The following is an 18084-nucleotide window of genomic DNA, read 5'->3' on the forward strand; positions in this document are numbered from 1 at the left end:
ACAAAATAGATGAATGATGAACACTTGAGTTCCTAAATAAATTGCGTTCTTCATATTAGAAAGAAGAGAACAGGACAGCCGATACACATGAAGCCTTATCGATCAGCTGTCACCTTAAATTTCCTAAACCTTCTGTTGAAAGGTATCAAAATCGAGGACCCCCTCCCCATATGTCTATATCATCGAGGATGCTAATAAAAACGAGGATAGAAAAACAAAACCCCACCTTTCAATTATTACCTTTGAGAATTATCCACCAATTTCACCTAAACAGCCCCAAGTAACCACCATCACTACTAGAGTACTGTTAGCTATAGAGGCTAAACCTCCTTATTAATCACTTCTACCCCTTTCTTCCCGGCCACAATCAGAGTAGTCGCCATATCGAGAAACATCCCGTGCTCGACCACACTCGGAATTCGCAAAATTGCATCACTTGCAGCCTGCAGATCCCCAATATCCTTCTCAAAGAACAAGTCTATGATGTAATTCCCGTTGTCCGTGACAAAGGGCTCCGCTTTCTCACCACAAGTTCTGAGCTTTGCGTCGCAGCCCGAGTCGTTGAACAGCTGGAGCAGCCTCTTTGCAGTGTTCTTCCAGCAGAAGGGCACGATCTCAACGGGCATCGCGAGCCCGCTCCCACCCAGGTGCTTCACGCGCTTCGACTCATCCACGATCACGATGAACTTCTCGCATGCGGCCTCGATCATCTTCTCCCGGAGGAGAGACCCGCCGCGGCCCTTCACGAGATTTAGGTGCGGGTCAACCTCGTCGGCACCATCGATAGCCAAATGGAGGGTGGGGTGGGAGTCGAGATCGGAAAGGGGGATCCCCAGGGAGAGGGCCTGCTCGTGGGTCTTCTTCGAGGTGGGGATCCCGACGATGTCGTGGAGCTCGCCCAGCCGGAGGAGCTCCCCAATGCGGTCCACCGCGTGCTTGGCGGTGGACCCCGTCCCGAGGCCAATGACCATGCCCGACCGGACGAACTCCACGGCCTTGTAAGCAGCGATCTTCTTGAGGTCCTCCTGGGTGAGGGTCACGGGGGGCGGGGACTGCACGGAGGGAGGGGGACCCACCCGGGCCGCCTCCATGGCCGTCTGCTCTGAACTGATAAAATGGGGGCAAGCGATGGCCATGGCTAGCTCTTCCTCCCTAAATAATAAAGCCAGAAAGAACAAAATCCGACACAATCGTCAGCAATAAATGACGACAATGGGATAAGGGCAAAAATTTGTGGATCTCAGGATTAGAGATAAGGACCCAGAAGACAAAAAAACGCCCATGGGGGTTAACTGGGGTAAGAGAAGCGTCAAGATTCGAATTTGAGCTGAATGTAGGCCCGCATGAGGGATCAAGAAACCGGGCGAGAGGAGAAGGGTGAAGAGGAGAGTAAAATTGCACGCACCCAAATGGGCGTATTTTATAAATACGAGGAGGTTATCTGAGATTCGCGTCTGCGAGCGGCGAGGGGATGGGATTGGGATTGTGTGGTGGTGGTGGAAGGGAAGAAGAGAGCCCCGAAAACGAAGAATGGGGTAGGGTTTAGGAGGGGCTGTTTGGATACTGGGGAAAGAGAGAGAAAGTTGGCGACTTTGTCTGATAATGGGGCAGAGGGGAGAAGCGTATCTTCCCTCCAATCCGATCTCGAAAGAGATTTTCGGCAAGTCGATTCAATGAACTTAGTTTGGAGGTAAAAGGAAATTGAAAGGAGAGTTGCAGAGATTTTTGAGTTCCTATGGGGGGGATTTTAATGGCAGTTGGGGTGGGGGGGTGAAAGGAAGGGGAAGGGGCAGAGATTCCTCGAAGAAGCGGATCCGCTGACGTGTGGTGTGGGGCTCCGTGTCGCTGTAGCAGCCCTCGGTGCACTCCGAGGAAAAGTAATCTTCTAGTATATTAATTTTTTATTTTATTTTATTTTATATACACTATCTAATATCCAAAATAAAACGAATCGATTAAATCAAATTTGATTCTAGTCGGCTTACTAATAATTAAAATTCTTCTAATTATATATTTTCTTTATTAACAAGATTTAAAGTTAAAATTTTAGATAAGCAGAGTAAAATATAAACCACTTGAACTAACATAATATATTGACTGATTTTTTTCTTTTTCTTTTTTTTTTGTTTTAATTAGTCGTCTATAATGTTTATGAAATATAAAATTTAAGGACCTATTTATTTTGAGAAAATTATTTTCATCTTTTCCAACTTTTGTTCTCTTTTTTTTTTGAATTTTTTCGCTAAATAAAAATTTTAAAAATATGTTGACAAAATCAAAAATGAGTATTTTATTATTCAGCTTGAAATTTGAATAATATATCTAATAATGATTGTAAACTTCCAATTAAAGGAAAAATTATTTATTTAATTAAAATGGCAACAAAGAAAGATATTCCAAACTTTCCTATTAAATCCAATTAAAGATAGAATAGAATTGGAGAACTAATAAAAGAATTTCTTCAAGTTGCTTTGAATTTAGAAGATTAAAAATGAGTATTTTATTATTCAGCTTGAAATTTGAATAATATATCTGATAATGATTGTAAACTTCCAATTAAAGGAAAATTGATTTATTTAATTAAAAAGGCAACAAAGAAAGATATTGCAAACTTTCCTATTAAATCCAATTAAAGATAGAATAGAATTGGAGAACTAATAAAAGAATTTCTTCAAGTTGCTTTGAATTTAGAAGATTAAAAATGAGTATTTTATTATTCAGCTTGAAATTTGAATACTATATCTGATAATGATTGTAAACTTCCAATTAAAGGAAAATTGATTTATTTAATTAAAAAGGCAACAAAGAAAGACATTGCAAACTTTCCTATTAAATCCAATTAAAGATAGAATAGAATTGGAGAACTAATAAAAGAATTTCTTCAAGTTGCTTTGAATTTAGAAGATTAAAAATGAGTATTTTATTATTCAGCTTGAATTTTGAATAATATATCTAATAATGATTGTAAACTTCCAATTAAAGGGAAATTGATTTATTTAATTAAAAAGGCAACAAAGAAAGATATTGCAAACTTTCCTATTAAATCCAATTAAAGATAGAATAGAATTGGAGAACTAATAAAAGAATTTCTTCAAGTTGCTTTGAATTTAGAAGATTAAAAATGAGTATTTTATTATTCAGCTTGAAATTTGAATAATATATCTAATAATGATTGTAAACTTCCAATTAAAGGGAAATTGATTTATTTAATTAAAAAGGCAACAAAGAAAGATATTGCAAACTTTCCTATTAAATCCAATTAAAGATAGAATAGAATTGGAGAACTAATAAAAGAATTTCTTCAAGTTGCTTTGAATTTAGAAGATTAAAAATGAGTATTTTATTATTCAGCTTGAAATTTGAATAATATATCTAATAATGATTGTAAACTTCCAATTAAAGGAAAATTGATTTATTTAATTAAAAAGGCAACAAAGAAAGATATTGCAAACTTTCCTATTAAATCCAATTAAAGATAGAATAGAATTGGAGAACTAATAAAAAGAATTTCTTCAAATTGCTTTGAATTTAGAAGATTAAAAAAAATCAACTTTGTCCTAGAAAGGTGCTCTTTCATTTAGGTAGCTAAATACATATTCTATAGTTTCCGATTTTTTATGAAAATTTTCAAAAAACTTGGAGAATTTTCTTAAAGTAAACTTGCCATAAGCTTTTCATATATCGTATTTTGAATTTTGTCGGAGTCTGCATTGGGACTTTATTTTTTCTTTCGATGAGCGCTCTAGTATTCGAAAACTTAATGAGCCAAATGAATCCAATTCGAGCCTGATTAGTCCATTAAGTGGTAAACTTTTCCAGTATTGAATTTTCATCATTCACAAGATACTAAAAACCTTGTTTAAGATAAATAAGTGTCAAACTACTTGAACTAATCCACCGTCAACTTTCATTGTTGATAAAGCGTGGCAATGAAGCGCATTGACCGCTTGAATAACCAAACATCCGTCAAGCATAATCACATTGGGCATATTGAATGTCCACTTCTTGCAGGATCATCTCGTATCCATCCATTGTACAAAATTTTAAGTAAATTTTAACTCATCATTAAAACTATAACTAATAATTAATATAATTTACGTAAAAATTTTAAATGAACGTACCTCATAATAATATGTTGAGAAAGAGTCAAATAATTTATAACAATTATAAATAATTATCGCAATTATTCGGGTGATTAACACATTCATTCTTATGTTAGTTATGATTTCATTGAATCGTGCCACATGACTAGATAAGATTACCGAAAATTTTCTTAATTTCTACGCCTCGTTTAATCCTATGTTAATATTGATCAATACGCAAATTTGAAAATCTTTATACTTATTCATATTACAGGAGTGTATAAACTATTAAAATTAATAACTTTAATATACACGCAAAAATAATTGTAAAAAAATTCTAAGAACTTTTACAAAGTAAGTGCCCGCATAATGAAAGCGCCACCGACTAACTTATATAGTAAGAGCATTGCTAGGGTAAGGATGCTCCTTAAAAGTACGCCTTTAAGGATGCCACAAAAAATAATAAGAGACTTGCTACTTAGCAAGATAATAAATTGTTATTTGATAAGCATCTTGCTAAGTTCAAATTAATAACTTTTTTACAAAAGAATATAACGTGTCATCTTATTAAAAAGTAAATTTTGTATTATTTAGTAAGTATTTTATTATATTAAAATATAAAAAATTTCTTATTAAATAATAAGAATCTTTACTTAATAAGCAAGCTCATCGACAATTGTCTTCGATGGCTTCTGTAAACTCCTCCTTAAGAGGACGGCCCGCACGGAAGTTTAATCCATATGATAATCCCTTATCTCAGTGCTATTTATAGCACACTTATTGCACTTTTAACATTTGCTAAAGAATTAGATGAATTTTTAAAAAAGAAAAAAAAAGGAAAAAAGAAAGACGTAAAACAATCCTTAAGAAGGAGATGTTTCCGTATGGCACCCCAAAATCCTAACTTCCCTCAAGCAACAACCAAATCAGTGTTTGATGAAATATTATTGGATGAACTCACTCATAAAATCACATATTGAATCAAATCAATGATTATCGGACATTTATATTTGAGCATTACATCATTCCCGTATGAATTTGTATTCATAGTTTTGTCAATACGAAGAGATGCATTGGAATGGGGTGATACTTTAACATAAGTATTGAACAATCATTGACTAGTTATATATAACATGACGGTTTAAATTCATCTAATAATTTTTGTTTTACGGTGTTTTCATAATTCATGATACTCTCAAAACCCACAAACCTGAACCTAGAAAAAAAAAAATACGTTGCATTAATAAATTGATAAAACATCGGCTAGTCACATAATCTATATATAAATTGGTGAAATTCCTCTTCAATGTACCAGGCCATATATTCAGAATTTCATATAATGATGTTTTATACCACATAATGGCAAATATTATGGTCTCACCAATCCTCTCAATCATCAATTTATTGAAATAAAATGTACGTAATAAAACAATTTATATCAAGCGGGAAAAGAAATATAATATATAATACCGGTGGCAGTTTTGAAATGTCAAGATCCAAAACCTTCTTTATTACCTCTTACTGAAAACTAAACTGTATAATTATCGAAAAAAAAATTAAACTGAATAAAATCAGAACCAAGATGAGCTAATTTTCCAAGTTCGAGTATTTCTTATAAATTGATTCCAGTTTTAGGACTGGTTTCTGCAAAGAGAAAACCCGCTATAATTTTGTTCGGTTTGGGTTCTGAGAAGACACTCCGAACCATCCTTTAGAACACTCCTACTTGTACGATGGGACGAAATTTATGTTGAATCCTCCTAACCAGATAAATTTCCATGAAAAATATGCCGAAAATATTAGTCCTCCTATATATAAAAAATTATTCCAGTTGTTCACATATAAATAATGTCCCTTTGGATGTTCTGAGCACAATTCAATCTATTCATTTACATGAATCACATTAATTTCGTTTTTTGTATGTCGAACACGCTGTTTGGACCTTTTGGAATGCTCCTTCTTTTTCACCTTTCCTTCCAAAAAAAAAATAATAATAATGCAACTAAATACATTTTTACATGGAATTTTTAGTCAAAGGATTAGCAAGCAAGACGACCAAAAAACTGACAGACGATTTTGGGCATGAAAATCACTATATATTGAGTATCAATATCCAGTTTGTATTCTATCAACCCTCGTTTACGTAGGCCATGTCGGAAAACAAATATCAATTTATGAGCAAAATTGATACATTTTCCTAAAGAACTTTACGCACAAAATGAGCTCAAAAATCAACTGACTACGCTAATTCCATTCCTAATTTGTACAATCTATACGAGAATTTAATCTTTACTTGATCAATAATATAGATTATTTCTTTTTTTAAAAAAAGAAAAAATAATAATAATATGGATTTTACTGTTACAGAGATTAAATAAATAAGGAACTCTCCTTTCCTTGTTCTTGTGTAATATGGGTTCAAGGGTTGAATTTTATCAAGTGTTATCAAAACATTTCAACTGTGGAAATTGGATCGCAGATTGGACCATTCATTGAGCTTCAATGGTCACGTCATGCCTTTATATTTCTACTTGGTGATTGGGCCGCACATCAGTAAACCAATATACAGTTTATTATCATGAATTGGGCTCATTTAAATGATTTGACATTTAATTTTTCTTTTAAAGTAAAATTTTAAATTAGGATCTTATAAATAAAAAAATTCATAATTGTAAAAAATTTAAAAATAAACTAGCTCAAATCTAAATTGATCAGGCACTATTGAATTTTCAAAATATTAATAACTTGTTTGGTTTACAAATATAATTTTAAAATTACAAGTTTAACTTAATTTTATTCACAATAAAATAAAATAACTCATACAAAGTCAAAGAGTGTGTCTCATTTATATCACTTTTTTTACAATAAAATAAAATAATTCATACAAAGTTAAAGGGTGAGTCATATTTATACAATTTCTTTTCAAAATCAAAATCTAATTTTAAAATCTTACTTTAAAACTAAACGTAACATAAGTGATATATATCAAATCAAGTGATTTGATCGTTATTTCCTTTTTGTTAATGAAAAAGTATCTTTAATTGAAAATGTCTTATTTCTTATTGGATGGATAGACTCCAATTGACTTAATTGGACCCATTAAAGTTTTCCAATACCGTGGTACACGGCCAAAAATGAAAGAAAGATATTCAAGGGGGCGCAGGCTCATCATTCCATATCTTCACGGAAGCAACCATTTGGATTTGTCCCGTATAAAGGATGGCTCACAATAAAGGTCAAAAAGCCCCCCATATGCTTTTGGATTTGTCCATTAAAATTTTAAAAAAAGAATAAAATAATATCTTGAGATATTGCTCCAAATTAATCATCGAAATGTGCAAAATTAAAGAAAAATATAGAAATCAAAGAAAATCGTCTGATAATCAAGAAAATTCGAATTCAATACTTACGTGAGATTACCGTGTCTTTTTATTAAATATTATAATTTTTAATTCGTCATATTAAATTAATGAATCTCTCTTATAATAAAAATATATAAAAATGACCACAATTAAAGGGTAAAAAATAAAAATTTCCTTGCAGGACAATTATTTATTATGACTTAACCTGCAATCCTAATGATTCTCGAAAAAGGCACCTTCAGTTTCCTTAAAATTCACAATTATGGTGCACTCTTCGACCCGCTCGAAGAACATGCATAACATGAAGAACGAAAAGGAATCTCCATTTTCCTCGCAGCTTGCGATTTTTAAAACAAATGAAAGATCAACAAATCTATTCAGAATGTGAATTTCAATAAAATATAATATTATGTTTTTGAACATCGTCGTATCCTAAAAAAGAATTATATTGGTAGGTTTATCTTTTTAGAATAGGGCCATGCGAAAGGAATCGATGCTATGTGTATTTTCGTCAAACCCTAGGATGGGCAAACAAGGCATGGACCTTGCTCTTATTACGATTCTCCGCATATACCCACATCACTCATTTTCCTTGACCCCACCCCCACTGGCTCATATGTAATTACTCCATTCTCCTCTCAGATCTTGTTTTATTAAGTAATAATTTAAGATAATATAATAATTATGTCTAAGCCAAGGGATGATAAAATTATTTCTTCTTTTTTTTGTTTGAGAACCGCTTTTATGATGCTCCTTTCCATAAGACATGAAATATTATTGGCTTGAGACCAATAAGCAAATAGGAATATTTTTATGGAAGTGGAAAAAGGATCCACAACGAAATGACGTCGCCGTCTGAATTTAATACCAAGGAGTCGCGATGGGATCACCGTGTATTTCAGCGTTAGAATCTGTTGAAAATATTGTAGTTTACTTTTTATGAGTTTTTTTTATAAATAATGGGAATGACTATTCTAAATTGAATATATAGTTAAATATCGAAGAGGATTAGCATAGTGATGATACTTTCACCTGATAATTAAAAAGTTCAATGTTCGATATCTAATGAGATTATCAATATTATATTATTAACTTTTAAAATTTTTATTTCATTGTATTAAACCAATGGACCTCCCTTAAAAAAAATAAGATATCTATCAAAAAAGAAAGTTGAATATAGCTGCAACTGAAATAGAGCTTGACAAGATACGGCTTTATACGGCTTTTGATCTTAAAATGAAATAGAGCTTAACAAGATAATTAACATTATTATTATTTTTTCAGATTATTTGATATTTATAAGATAAATTCTTCCTAAAAGAGGGATAAAATAGTGATATGCGTAATTTCTAAGGTAAAGACAGTTGTATGAAAATCACAAACATATCATATTTGTATTGGATGTATGGGGTTCTTTAAGGATATGCAACCGAAATTGCCCATGACGTTCTTGACGAGTCTCAAAATTGTTCACAGAACTTGATCTTTAAGAGGAAGAAGCATAAAGGAATCAAGTCCAATCACGAATAAACCAAGAAACTTGTGCCAGTGTGACCATCGGACGACCAGGGACCGTTACCTTAGGTATGAATATCCTCTCGTAAAGGGCCTTAACCAGTTCTAGCGCAAACCAATATAATCAAATCGAATTCCTCAGGAGGTAGCCTCAACTCCTTGATTCAGTCTCCTCTAGAGGAGATCAGTCACGATCCCCCTCCCCTAGGGATTCAAAGGCAGACCGCGACCCAACTATAACGTTAATGGTAGGTCGGATCTAGTGTACATAGTCTGGAGTCTCTTCACCCGAAGAGACCAAGTATGGTCGACTTTACTAATTTGAAGCTGTACATCGATATATAGTGCCATAGTGATGGTGAATGTTCAATAAAGCTTTGACTGAGATTGGACATGTATGGTTTCTCTGAGTCTCGGACGATCGGAACGTACCGTTTAGGAAACTCAGCAGAAACTTACAAGAAAGTGATGAAAATCTAATTCATTTAAATCTATAAATGCATTAAGGAACAAATTTTCATTTGCAAAATGGTCGCAGCTAGCGAATATTTTTCCTTAGCTCCATTAATACGGTATATTATGAACATAGTTATAACGAATTAATATATTTTGAAAATTTGAGATGCATATAACAACGAAATTCTAATTATTCTCACCCTTCCTTTCTATGCATTCCCCGTATCATCAATATTATAAAGAAAACCTACTTATAAGCTAACTATTTAATTGAATTATTAATGACCAGTTAAGACTTATTGAATAATTAAAGGCTTTGTAACTTCATGTGGAATCGGTCACTAATGGTCCGTTTGGTTTCAGAGTTAAAGTAACTTTGATTTTGATTTTGATTTTGATTATGGAAAAGGACAAATGAGATGAAATTATAAATTTGACTTGGGAAACGTGTATTTTTGTTGTTTAGTGTGTTGAGTTAAAGTTAAAGATAAAATTTTTGATTTGGAAAATATGTGTTTTTATTATGTAGTGTGTTGAGTTAAAGTTAAAGTTAAAATTAAAAAACTTTAACTTACAATCCAAACACTCCTTTAAATAATTAAACCCGCGGGGTGCGTCTTCTAATAATTCAAATGGGAGTCACCCGATAATTCCAAATTCACCATCTTTCCAAAATTCACATACATGTATTTACGCGTATTTAGATAGAATCCGTTTCAGCTTATAGTTCTCTTAAGTTTTAAAAAGGGTATTATCACCCGTTATATATAGTTCCGGTCAAAATAAATGTGCATTTTTCCAGTTCTAAGAATAATAAGAATATTTATCCAAGTGTTGATAACGTTGGAATTTGGAACGAAGCATGAGCAAGAAGGCAATTTTGACAAGGCAATATCTTGGGAAAGTCAACCATTGGACCCCATTGTTTTGGTCTCATCCGAATTCCTATATATATATATATTATGTATGACTGGGATTGCATAGGATTTCTGATTCATTAAACTTAAATGATTTATATTAAATGGGTTGAAAGCGTGTCCAGATATATATGTCATCACAGTAGAGAGAAGGGTTGCCCCCGCTGTCCCAGGAAGGTACCTCTTATATCACTGTTAACTGGATTTGCATACTGGCTGCTAGTGCGAAGTCACCGCTGTTCAAAATTTATCCAAATTGGCCCTAGTCTGGTGAGCACTTTGGTATATAGAAGTCCGATAGGCCAAATTAATCCAGATTGAACCGGATTAATCTACTAAAAAGTGAAATTCCCTTAATCACAAACTTTTTTCATTCATAAGATTTAAATTCAAAATCTTTTTTAATCGGAAAGAAACATCAAACCGATTGAAATACTCACGTAGGCGGACTCGCTTCTTTTCATAATTACTCTCTTTGCTTATCTCAGGTGATGGCGAATTCATAATATCAAGGCTAAAGCACCGGTGTTTTCATCCTTACAAACAGATTATTATTCGAATCCGTCCCAAGTTCCTAAGCAAGATTTTTTTCCGCGTATACCTTGATATCGAAAAAATCGATGAGCTCCGATTAATCTGGTCGAGTATGATCGATTCACTAATGGGTAAAGCAGTCCCAGTGTGAATTTTCTTCATCCATATAAGACTTGAACCTAAGACATTAATTAAAGGAAACAAATGCCGAATCACTTAAATCAATCAATGATTTTTTGATTAATAAATCATCTTGTCAAATCCCGCCCTTTATCTTCCCTTTCACTACCAAACACCTGATAGTGATGGAGAGTGAGCAATCCTCATCGGTCTCCAAATCAGATCGATCAAATGGTATCAGTTTCCATTTTTAGGCAATCCTCTTTTCACATCTTTATTTATGGAATATTACAAAGCATTTCTAGTAGTTTACTAAGCATCTAAAATAATATTTGATTTCACTTGAGGTATGTGATGTCATTGCAATTATCATCTGCCACTGCGATATCAAGTAATGAAATATGCCAACACCAACCAAATGATTCCATCAGATTTGTTTCACATTCGTTAATGAGCTGTTAACTTAACAATACAGGGAAAGAGAGAAAGCGACCGGTCGATCTATCGTATCGCATATGGCCTCATCTTGATTGTCAACTGGTACAATTGGCAAATCCGGTTTCAATTTCCTCTGTTGCCAACCAGCATGCTGCTACTGAAAATGATAACTGAATGCAATATCATTTTCCTTTCCTACTTGAATAAGTGGCCCCACTGTAGGCTACGCGGGTAAGGGGGAATTCGAACTAACGATCTCGTGAACTACCACGAAATGTGAGTACTGCAAGCTAATCAAGGCAAACATGGCCCAATAATCGAGTTTTATGTTCGCATTAAGGACTGAGAGTTTGGCCCAATCATAGTCTAGCGCCAACAAGAAAAATGCCCTTCACCTTCTGTTTTATTACAACTCTGCCCCATGCGTCTTTCAGAGCTAGGAAAGCCTCCTCCTCCTTTCCTAGCTCCTCCGAAAGCCCATATGCCGATTTCTCCTATTCCCTTGCACTACAAAAATGCCATCCTCCTCTACTTCTCGGCACGTTCGGGAGAAGTGCTTTTACTTTGAACACGACCTCCCAGCAAAAAGAAACCACATGTGCAGGAAATTGCACCAAGGCAAGCCAAATACATAGCCACTCTTCCTTAGCTCAATAGATACAATCCAGCTGATAGACCGTTTTCTTCGGTTCGACAAACGTTCAACTGCATGAACAAGACCAAGAACTAGAGCAAAGATAAGAGACAAGTTGCGAATGTTGCAAATGAGATGTTTCGAAAGCAATTGCCAAGTCAACAACAGAAGTAGCACTATGCTGTTGCACGTACGATTACAAATCTCAAAACTCTGTAATTCTATTCCGCAAGCAGCATATCTAGTTTGCAGTTACAAAAAATTGGATATCGTAATATCTTATCGTAGTTGTGAAGTATCCTGAAATGAGACACGTGCAGAGATATATCACACCGGGATCGTAAAGAATTTGGTCAGACAGAATGACCTGCAAGGCCTCAACAATCTTAATCAGGATTGCAGCAGTTGTTCTTACAGTTTTCATTGATGACATAATATCTCATGCGATCTCAATACAAGAGCTTAAGAGAGGGACACACCCAAATCCTACACATGACTTGTAAAATACAAATCGCCACCGAAGCCTTTGCTGGAGGCGGCTGCAACCGTCGTGTATTATCATCCAACAAGCAATTCTCAAATTGACCTTATCACATAGACACTCCACAATAGACATTATCAACACAGAGCACATTAACAATCGTTACTCTTTATAGTTGGATGCCAGAATGCTAACTATCACGCGGAAGGAAAGACATGGAAGAGCAAGATTCCTCGCTTCATAGAAGCTTGAAGTAAATCACGATATATATAGAGAGAGAGAGGAGTGCAAACACGTGTTGCCAGAAGAGAAGGGCTGAAGACTCCCGAACTGCGTAGCCCCTCAAACTCGCGATTGCCCCCAACAGGATCGCGCTTGGAGTTGTGTACTGCAAGAGGAGGACGAATTTATACATCGGGTCATCGGCCACGAGAATGTTCAGCTTATCAGCCAAAGACACAATCCCAATCCCCATGAGCGGGAGAACCAGTAACCTCGCTAGAATGACACCGATAGTAGTTCTAAGTCCAAGAGTTGAATCGTTGGGTCCCTCTGCAAGCATCCCACCAAGAATCAGCATCACCGAGGGCACCATTGCGCCCGCCAAAATCTCCAAACTGTCGGTAACAAAGGACAGCGGAGCATCATACCCAAACAAGAAGGACTTGACTTGTGGAACCATCCCTACTACAATTGCAAGTAAGGAGGCGATGGTCGGGGGCTGCAGTATATGCTGAATTGGAGTTTGCTCAGCAACTATTCTGATTCTCCTGACCACTTTAGGCTCCGCTAAACACATAATCGACCTCGGACTGGTCCCACCTGTTTCTCCCATTAAGTCAACATCAGAAAGAGTTGAATGAGAAATGTTCGATATGCTGTTGAAGATCCTCGCTATGAAAGGAGTCTTGGAATGTTCTGTCTCCTTCTCCTCAATCCCAGGCCACTCGGCTACCACTAAGAGCGGTCTACTAATGTCAGCTGGTTCTTCTTCTTCTTCCACGATCTCAGTATCTTCCTCGACAATCTCATAGAACTCCATTGGGGGCTCCATCATGTGGTAAACAAGAGTATAGACGAGGATCACTGCAACCCATTGCGAGAAGGACACATAGGCCACCCCCTTGGAGTGGCAGTGGGGTCCGAACGGATTATCCTTGGAGTGGCATACAGACCCCACAACCGCAAGGGGGAGGTTACCGGTGTTCCCGAAGGCAGTCATGACGATGGTGAACCGGTTCAGCTGTCGGGGAGGGCGGCATACAAGGACAACCAGCCAACCAAGGAAGCTGCCGGCTAAAGTACTAATCAAAACATTCACGGGAATGAACCACCAATGGGCGATGTTCTCAAGGGTCATGCACTCCCCGAGCTCCGTAAAGATCAGGCAAGGGAGGAACAACGCAAACACGAGCTTACTGAGTAGGCGGAAGGTTGCTCGTGGTATCATTTGGCACTTTGGGTTGGCAAGGATCAGCCCTATGACTGTCAAAGATATGAGCTTCATCAAGGGCACGATCGCGCTCAGGAAGTCCGTCCCGGTGGACTGCATCTTGGTCTGGTACATTTCGGACAAGACCCGGAACATGTTTTCTGCCCCCAGCCGGAATCCAACAGAAACTCAGCAACAATTTACAGGAAATTCAACACTAAACAACAGAGACCCCTCTGGAACACAATCTTATGCCCCAAATTGAGAATCGCTCAGACAACAGAACAGAGGCCGACGCACATCAATCATCAACGAAAGGGCTATCAGCAACTCTTACAGAAAGCTAACACCCACAGAAAAAAAAATCGAATTTTGCATGGAATTCCGACTCTTGCAATAAGAAAATATCCATGAAACTGGTTGCCCTTGAGGAAATAAACGAAGGAGGCAGAGAGCTTACCGATCGGAGGAGGGTGTGCTGTCGGGTCTTGAAGATTGATTCTCAAGAAATTGTTGGGTCAAAAGAATCTAATCTACTGGGTATGTGTAGAGGGGAGAAGGAAAGGATGCTCGGCTGGACGACCCTCTTCATCTTCATGAATTATTGATGAAGAAGACGACAGGGAAAGCCGGAAATGTCACGTGCAATTTGATTAGATCCAGAATTATTATTTTATCTGTTCCTCCCAAACCCGAGGCCATATGTATATACTGCACTAATTTTTTTGGGAACATGTACTGCACTAATTTAAATTTTTCTGCTGTTTTACACCAAAAAAAAAAGAAGAGTAAATAAAACACAATAAAATAGATATATAGAAATCCGGCTGTTGCATCGTGTATATATTCTATCCCTCCAGTTCTATTTCTAATCTATAACGAAAATATTATTTATCATGTATATGAGTGAACATAAAGTAAAAAAAAGAAAAAAGAATATAAGAAATACTAGATTGTGTGTGTGTGTATATATATATATATATATACACTAATCAAGTAAAAAAAGAATTGTATATATACTAGTGTTCCAAGATATCATCTTTAACTTTATATATGGAAAAAGGAAAATGAAATGTTTCAAATTTCCAATTAAGATGATCTTTCTTATCATTGAGAACTCTGAAAAAAAAAGAGTCTTTTTGGGTTCTTTTAGAAAAACGTACTTTGGTCGGTGAGTTTTTCGTATTGTATTATGAATCTTCACGATTTTTCTAAATCAAACTTGACGGGGCATTATTATTTTAAAGGCTATCAATTGGAGTTCAAAGTCCTATGAGGAGTTTATCCTCAGTGAATAAATTCATCAATTGTCCGTGCATTTTGGAAAAGCCAAATCGGACATATATAGCTAAATCATTTGAAATGGCTTTATTAAAGAAAAAATTAGAGAAAAAGAAAAACTAGAAGTGGAAGAACTTGTATAATATTATTCCCGCATATAATTTCATTTGCCCTTCTGTTTTCCCATTATTTCTCTCCGTTCAGAAAAGGGTAAATGATCTTCCACCTAAAATACAAAAGTAAATGATATAATAAGTTTTCATTAATAGTTTGCAAGCACATGTGGAGAGGCACAATTTAAGTGAACTTGACCGCAGAAACAACTAATGTTCCAAAAGTTTGATATTGCTCATGTATTATTACGAAGAGGGAGAGGGCTTTGGCCTTACTACACAAGTATAGCTGCCTTGTCTTATCAGTTTGGTCCTTAAGGACCTTATCTTCAAAGCAACCATCGATTTTATCATCAATCTTTCATTATCATAAAATGTCGCCTTCAACGTCATACCTCCGTCTAGCCATTTAGTCATTCTCGTCAACCACAATAAACAAACCCCCCCCCCCCCCCCCCCCCCCCACTCCCAAGATATTACTTGACATATAATCGAGAAAATTTGATATCATTACACAATCAACATACTCGATAAACTCTTATGCATCACATAAATTATCTTGGTACATATATTACTTGAAATATGTTATGAAGTAGTATCTTAATCTTCATCGGTATTGATTGGCCAAAAAGACCTACTCAGTAAGTCTCTCCGTGTCTTCCTCTATTTCTCTAGAGGAAAGGAAATATAAGAAAGATAACCAACAACTACTTTATTTGCAGATCCAATGATAGCACGAAGGCTGTGTTTGGTTGGACTTAAAATTTCAGCACTTATTTCAAGTGTTGAAATTTAAGCACTTAATAGTATTAAGTGCGTATGAAAATAACTTAATTTTGTTTAGTGAAGGGGAAAAATAGATACTAAAAACCTAGAGGTATATATATATATATATATATACATTTTTTTTATTTCTGCCACAAAACTCCTCTTTTTTAGACTTTTGCCCCTTTACGTTAATATTATTTTTATTTTAATTACAATAAGTAAAAAATTTTAAAATTTTTTTTTAAAAAAGAGAATGCTCGCTACTTATGATTTCCACTCTTGACTTGAAAAACAAAGTAAGTAATAACACAGTGGCTATGAATATTAAAGCATAGAGAAGAGGAGTCAAACCCCAAAACTTACATTGCGTTTGATTTCAAAGTTAAAATTTTGAATTTGTAACTTTAATTTTGATTCTGAAAAAAGACAAAAAAAATGTAGGGACTGTGGACCCCACCAATTTTGTTGTGTAGTATATTGGGTAGTATATGAGATTGTATATTGAATAATATATGGGGCCCACCAGTTTGATTTTAGAAAAGTATGTTTTGTTGTGTAGTGTATTGAGTTAAAGTTAAAGTTAAAATTTTAAATCGCGACTCCGAAACCAAACGAAGCAGTAAACTCACAGAATATCAACAATACAACTTGGTATACATTAAACTCAAAACAATGCAATCTCAATCACATCGGTAAGAATTAACATCGCTTACGACTACAACTCGTTAACAATAGGATCGTCTGTTATTGTAAAAGAGAGAGTCACTAAACATCTAATTTATGATACAACAAGAGACTTTACTCCGTTTGGTTTCGCAATCGGATTTTAAAATTTTAACTCTAACTTTAACTCTACTCACTACACAACAAAAATCAACTCTTCAAAGTCAAAAAGGTATGGCCCATACATAAATCAACATACACCTCCATTATACTCAATTCAATTTTTAATACTAAATTCTCTTAACTATTCATTAATTTTTCACACTTTTTCTCATAATTCAATGAAACAATCATTACAACCCAATTAAAATCAAAATTCAGCTCAACTCATCTCTAAAACCAAACACACCATAATAACTGAGATTGAACACACCAATCAAATCATGAGCTGACACCACATGAATGTTCACTACACAACAAGATCAGGCTCGCGTTTGGTTTCTGAGTTACATCGTGATCCAACTCAATTTGATTTTGTACAAGATTGCAAGTGATTTGTGAGAATATATATATATGTATATATATATATGTACAAAAATAGATGGTGAATTTATTATTAAAAAATTGAATATAAAAATGATTAGGAAAAAGTATAAGTGTGAATTATTATTAAATGACAAAAAAAAAACTAAATAGTAATGATTATATTGTTGAATTTGGAGAAGAATAGAGTTGGATTGGATAGAATTGGATTATTATCGGAAAAACAAACGGAGCATTACGGTCCAACTTATGACTTGCACTCTTGACTTGAAAAAACAAAATAAGTGATAATACAATGGCTATGAACATTAAAACATAGAAAAGAAGAATGACCCCCAGACCTTAAACTTACATAATATCAACAATACAACTTGGTAAACATTAAACTCAAAACAATGCAATCTCAATCACTTCGATAAGAATTAATAGACACTTACAGCTACAACTCGTTAACAATAGGATCATCCGCTATTGTAATAGAATGAGTCACTACACATCTAGTTTATGATACAATGAGAGACTTTTAAAGATGAGACCGAACACACTAATCGAATCAAGAGCTAACATTGCAAGAATGTTCAATACACCACATGAGATGGCTTTGTTTGTTTTTTTTGGATAATAATCAAACTATACCCAATTCCAAATTCAACAATATAATATTACTGTTTTGTCTTTTTCTTCATTTAATAATAATTTCTCACTCATACTTTTTCCTAATCAATATTAAACTTTTATTTAATAA

General features: G+C 34.9%; 2 protein-coding genes across 3 annotated transcripts; both read right to left on the reverse strand.

Moving 5' to 3' along the window:
- Positions 1-10: 10 nt before the first annotated feature.
- On the reverse strand, positions 11-1750 carry LOC116211492 (probable ribose-5-phosphate isomerase 2). Of its 2 annotated transcripts, none has more exons than XM_031545913.1 (2): positions 1406-1750; positions 11-1152 (listed from the first exon to the last, which is right to left on the reverse strand). In XM_031545913.1, exon 2 carries the CDS (start codon positions 1134-1136, stop codon positions 321-323), a length of 816 nt encoding a protein of 271 aa, XP_031401773.1. In that variant the 5' UTR covers positions 1137-1152; positions 1406-1750; the 3' UTR covers positions 11-320. The 2 variants fall into 2 exon arrangements, with proteins under 2 accessions (XP_031401773.1, XP_031401772.1); XM_031545912.1 differs by having other exon boundaries at positions 1261-1750.
- Positions 1751-12254: 10504 nt separating this feature from the next.
- Positions 12255-14643, reverse strand: LOC116211319 (protein PIN-LIKES 2). The gene is made up of 2 exons (XM_031545645.1): positions 14432-14643; positions 12255-14132 (listed from the first exon to the last, which is right to left on the reverse strand). Exon 2 carries the CDS (start codon positions 14125-14127, stop codon positions 12778-12780), a length of 1350 nt encoding a protein of 449 aa, XP_031401505.1. The 5' UTR covers positions 14128-14132; positions 14432-14643; the 3' UTR covers positions 12255-12777.
- Between the last annotated feature and the right edge of the window lie 3441 nt (positions 14644-18084).

Source organism: Punica granatum, chromosome 6 (genome assembly GCF_007655135.1).
Source record: "Punica granatum isolate Tunisia-2019 chromosome 6, ASM765513v2, whole genome shotgun sequence".
NCBI classification, from domain to species: Eukaryota; Viridiplantae; Streptophyta; class Magnoliopsida; order Myrtales; family Lythraceae; genus Punica; species Punica granatum.

Coding starts and splice junctions, on each gene's coding strand:
- LOC116211492 (XM_031545912.1), bottom strand. CDS start 1,283: ATGGGCGTTTTTTTGTCTTCTGG. Junction 1,153..1,260: donor GGCGTTTTTTTGTCTTCTGG/GTCCTTATCTCT, acceptor TTTATTATTTAG/GGAGGAAGAGCTAGCCATGG.
- LOC116211319 (XM_031545645.1), bottom strand. CDS start 14,127: ATGTTCCGGGTCTTGTCCGAAATGTACCAGACCAAGATGCAGTCCACC.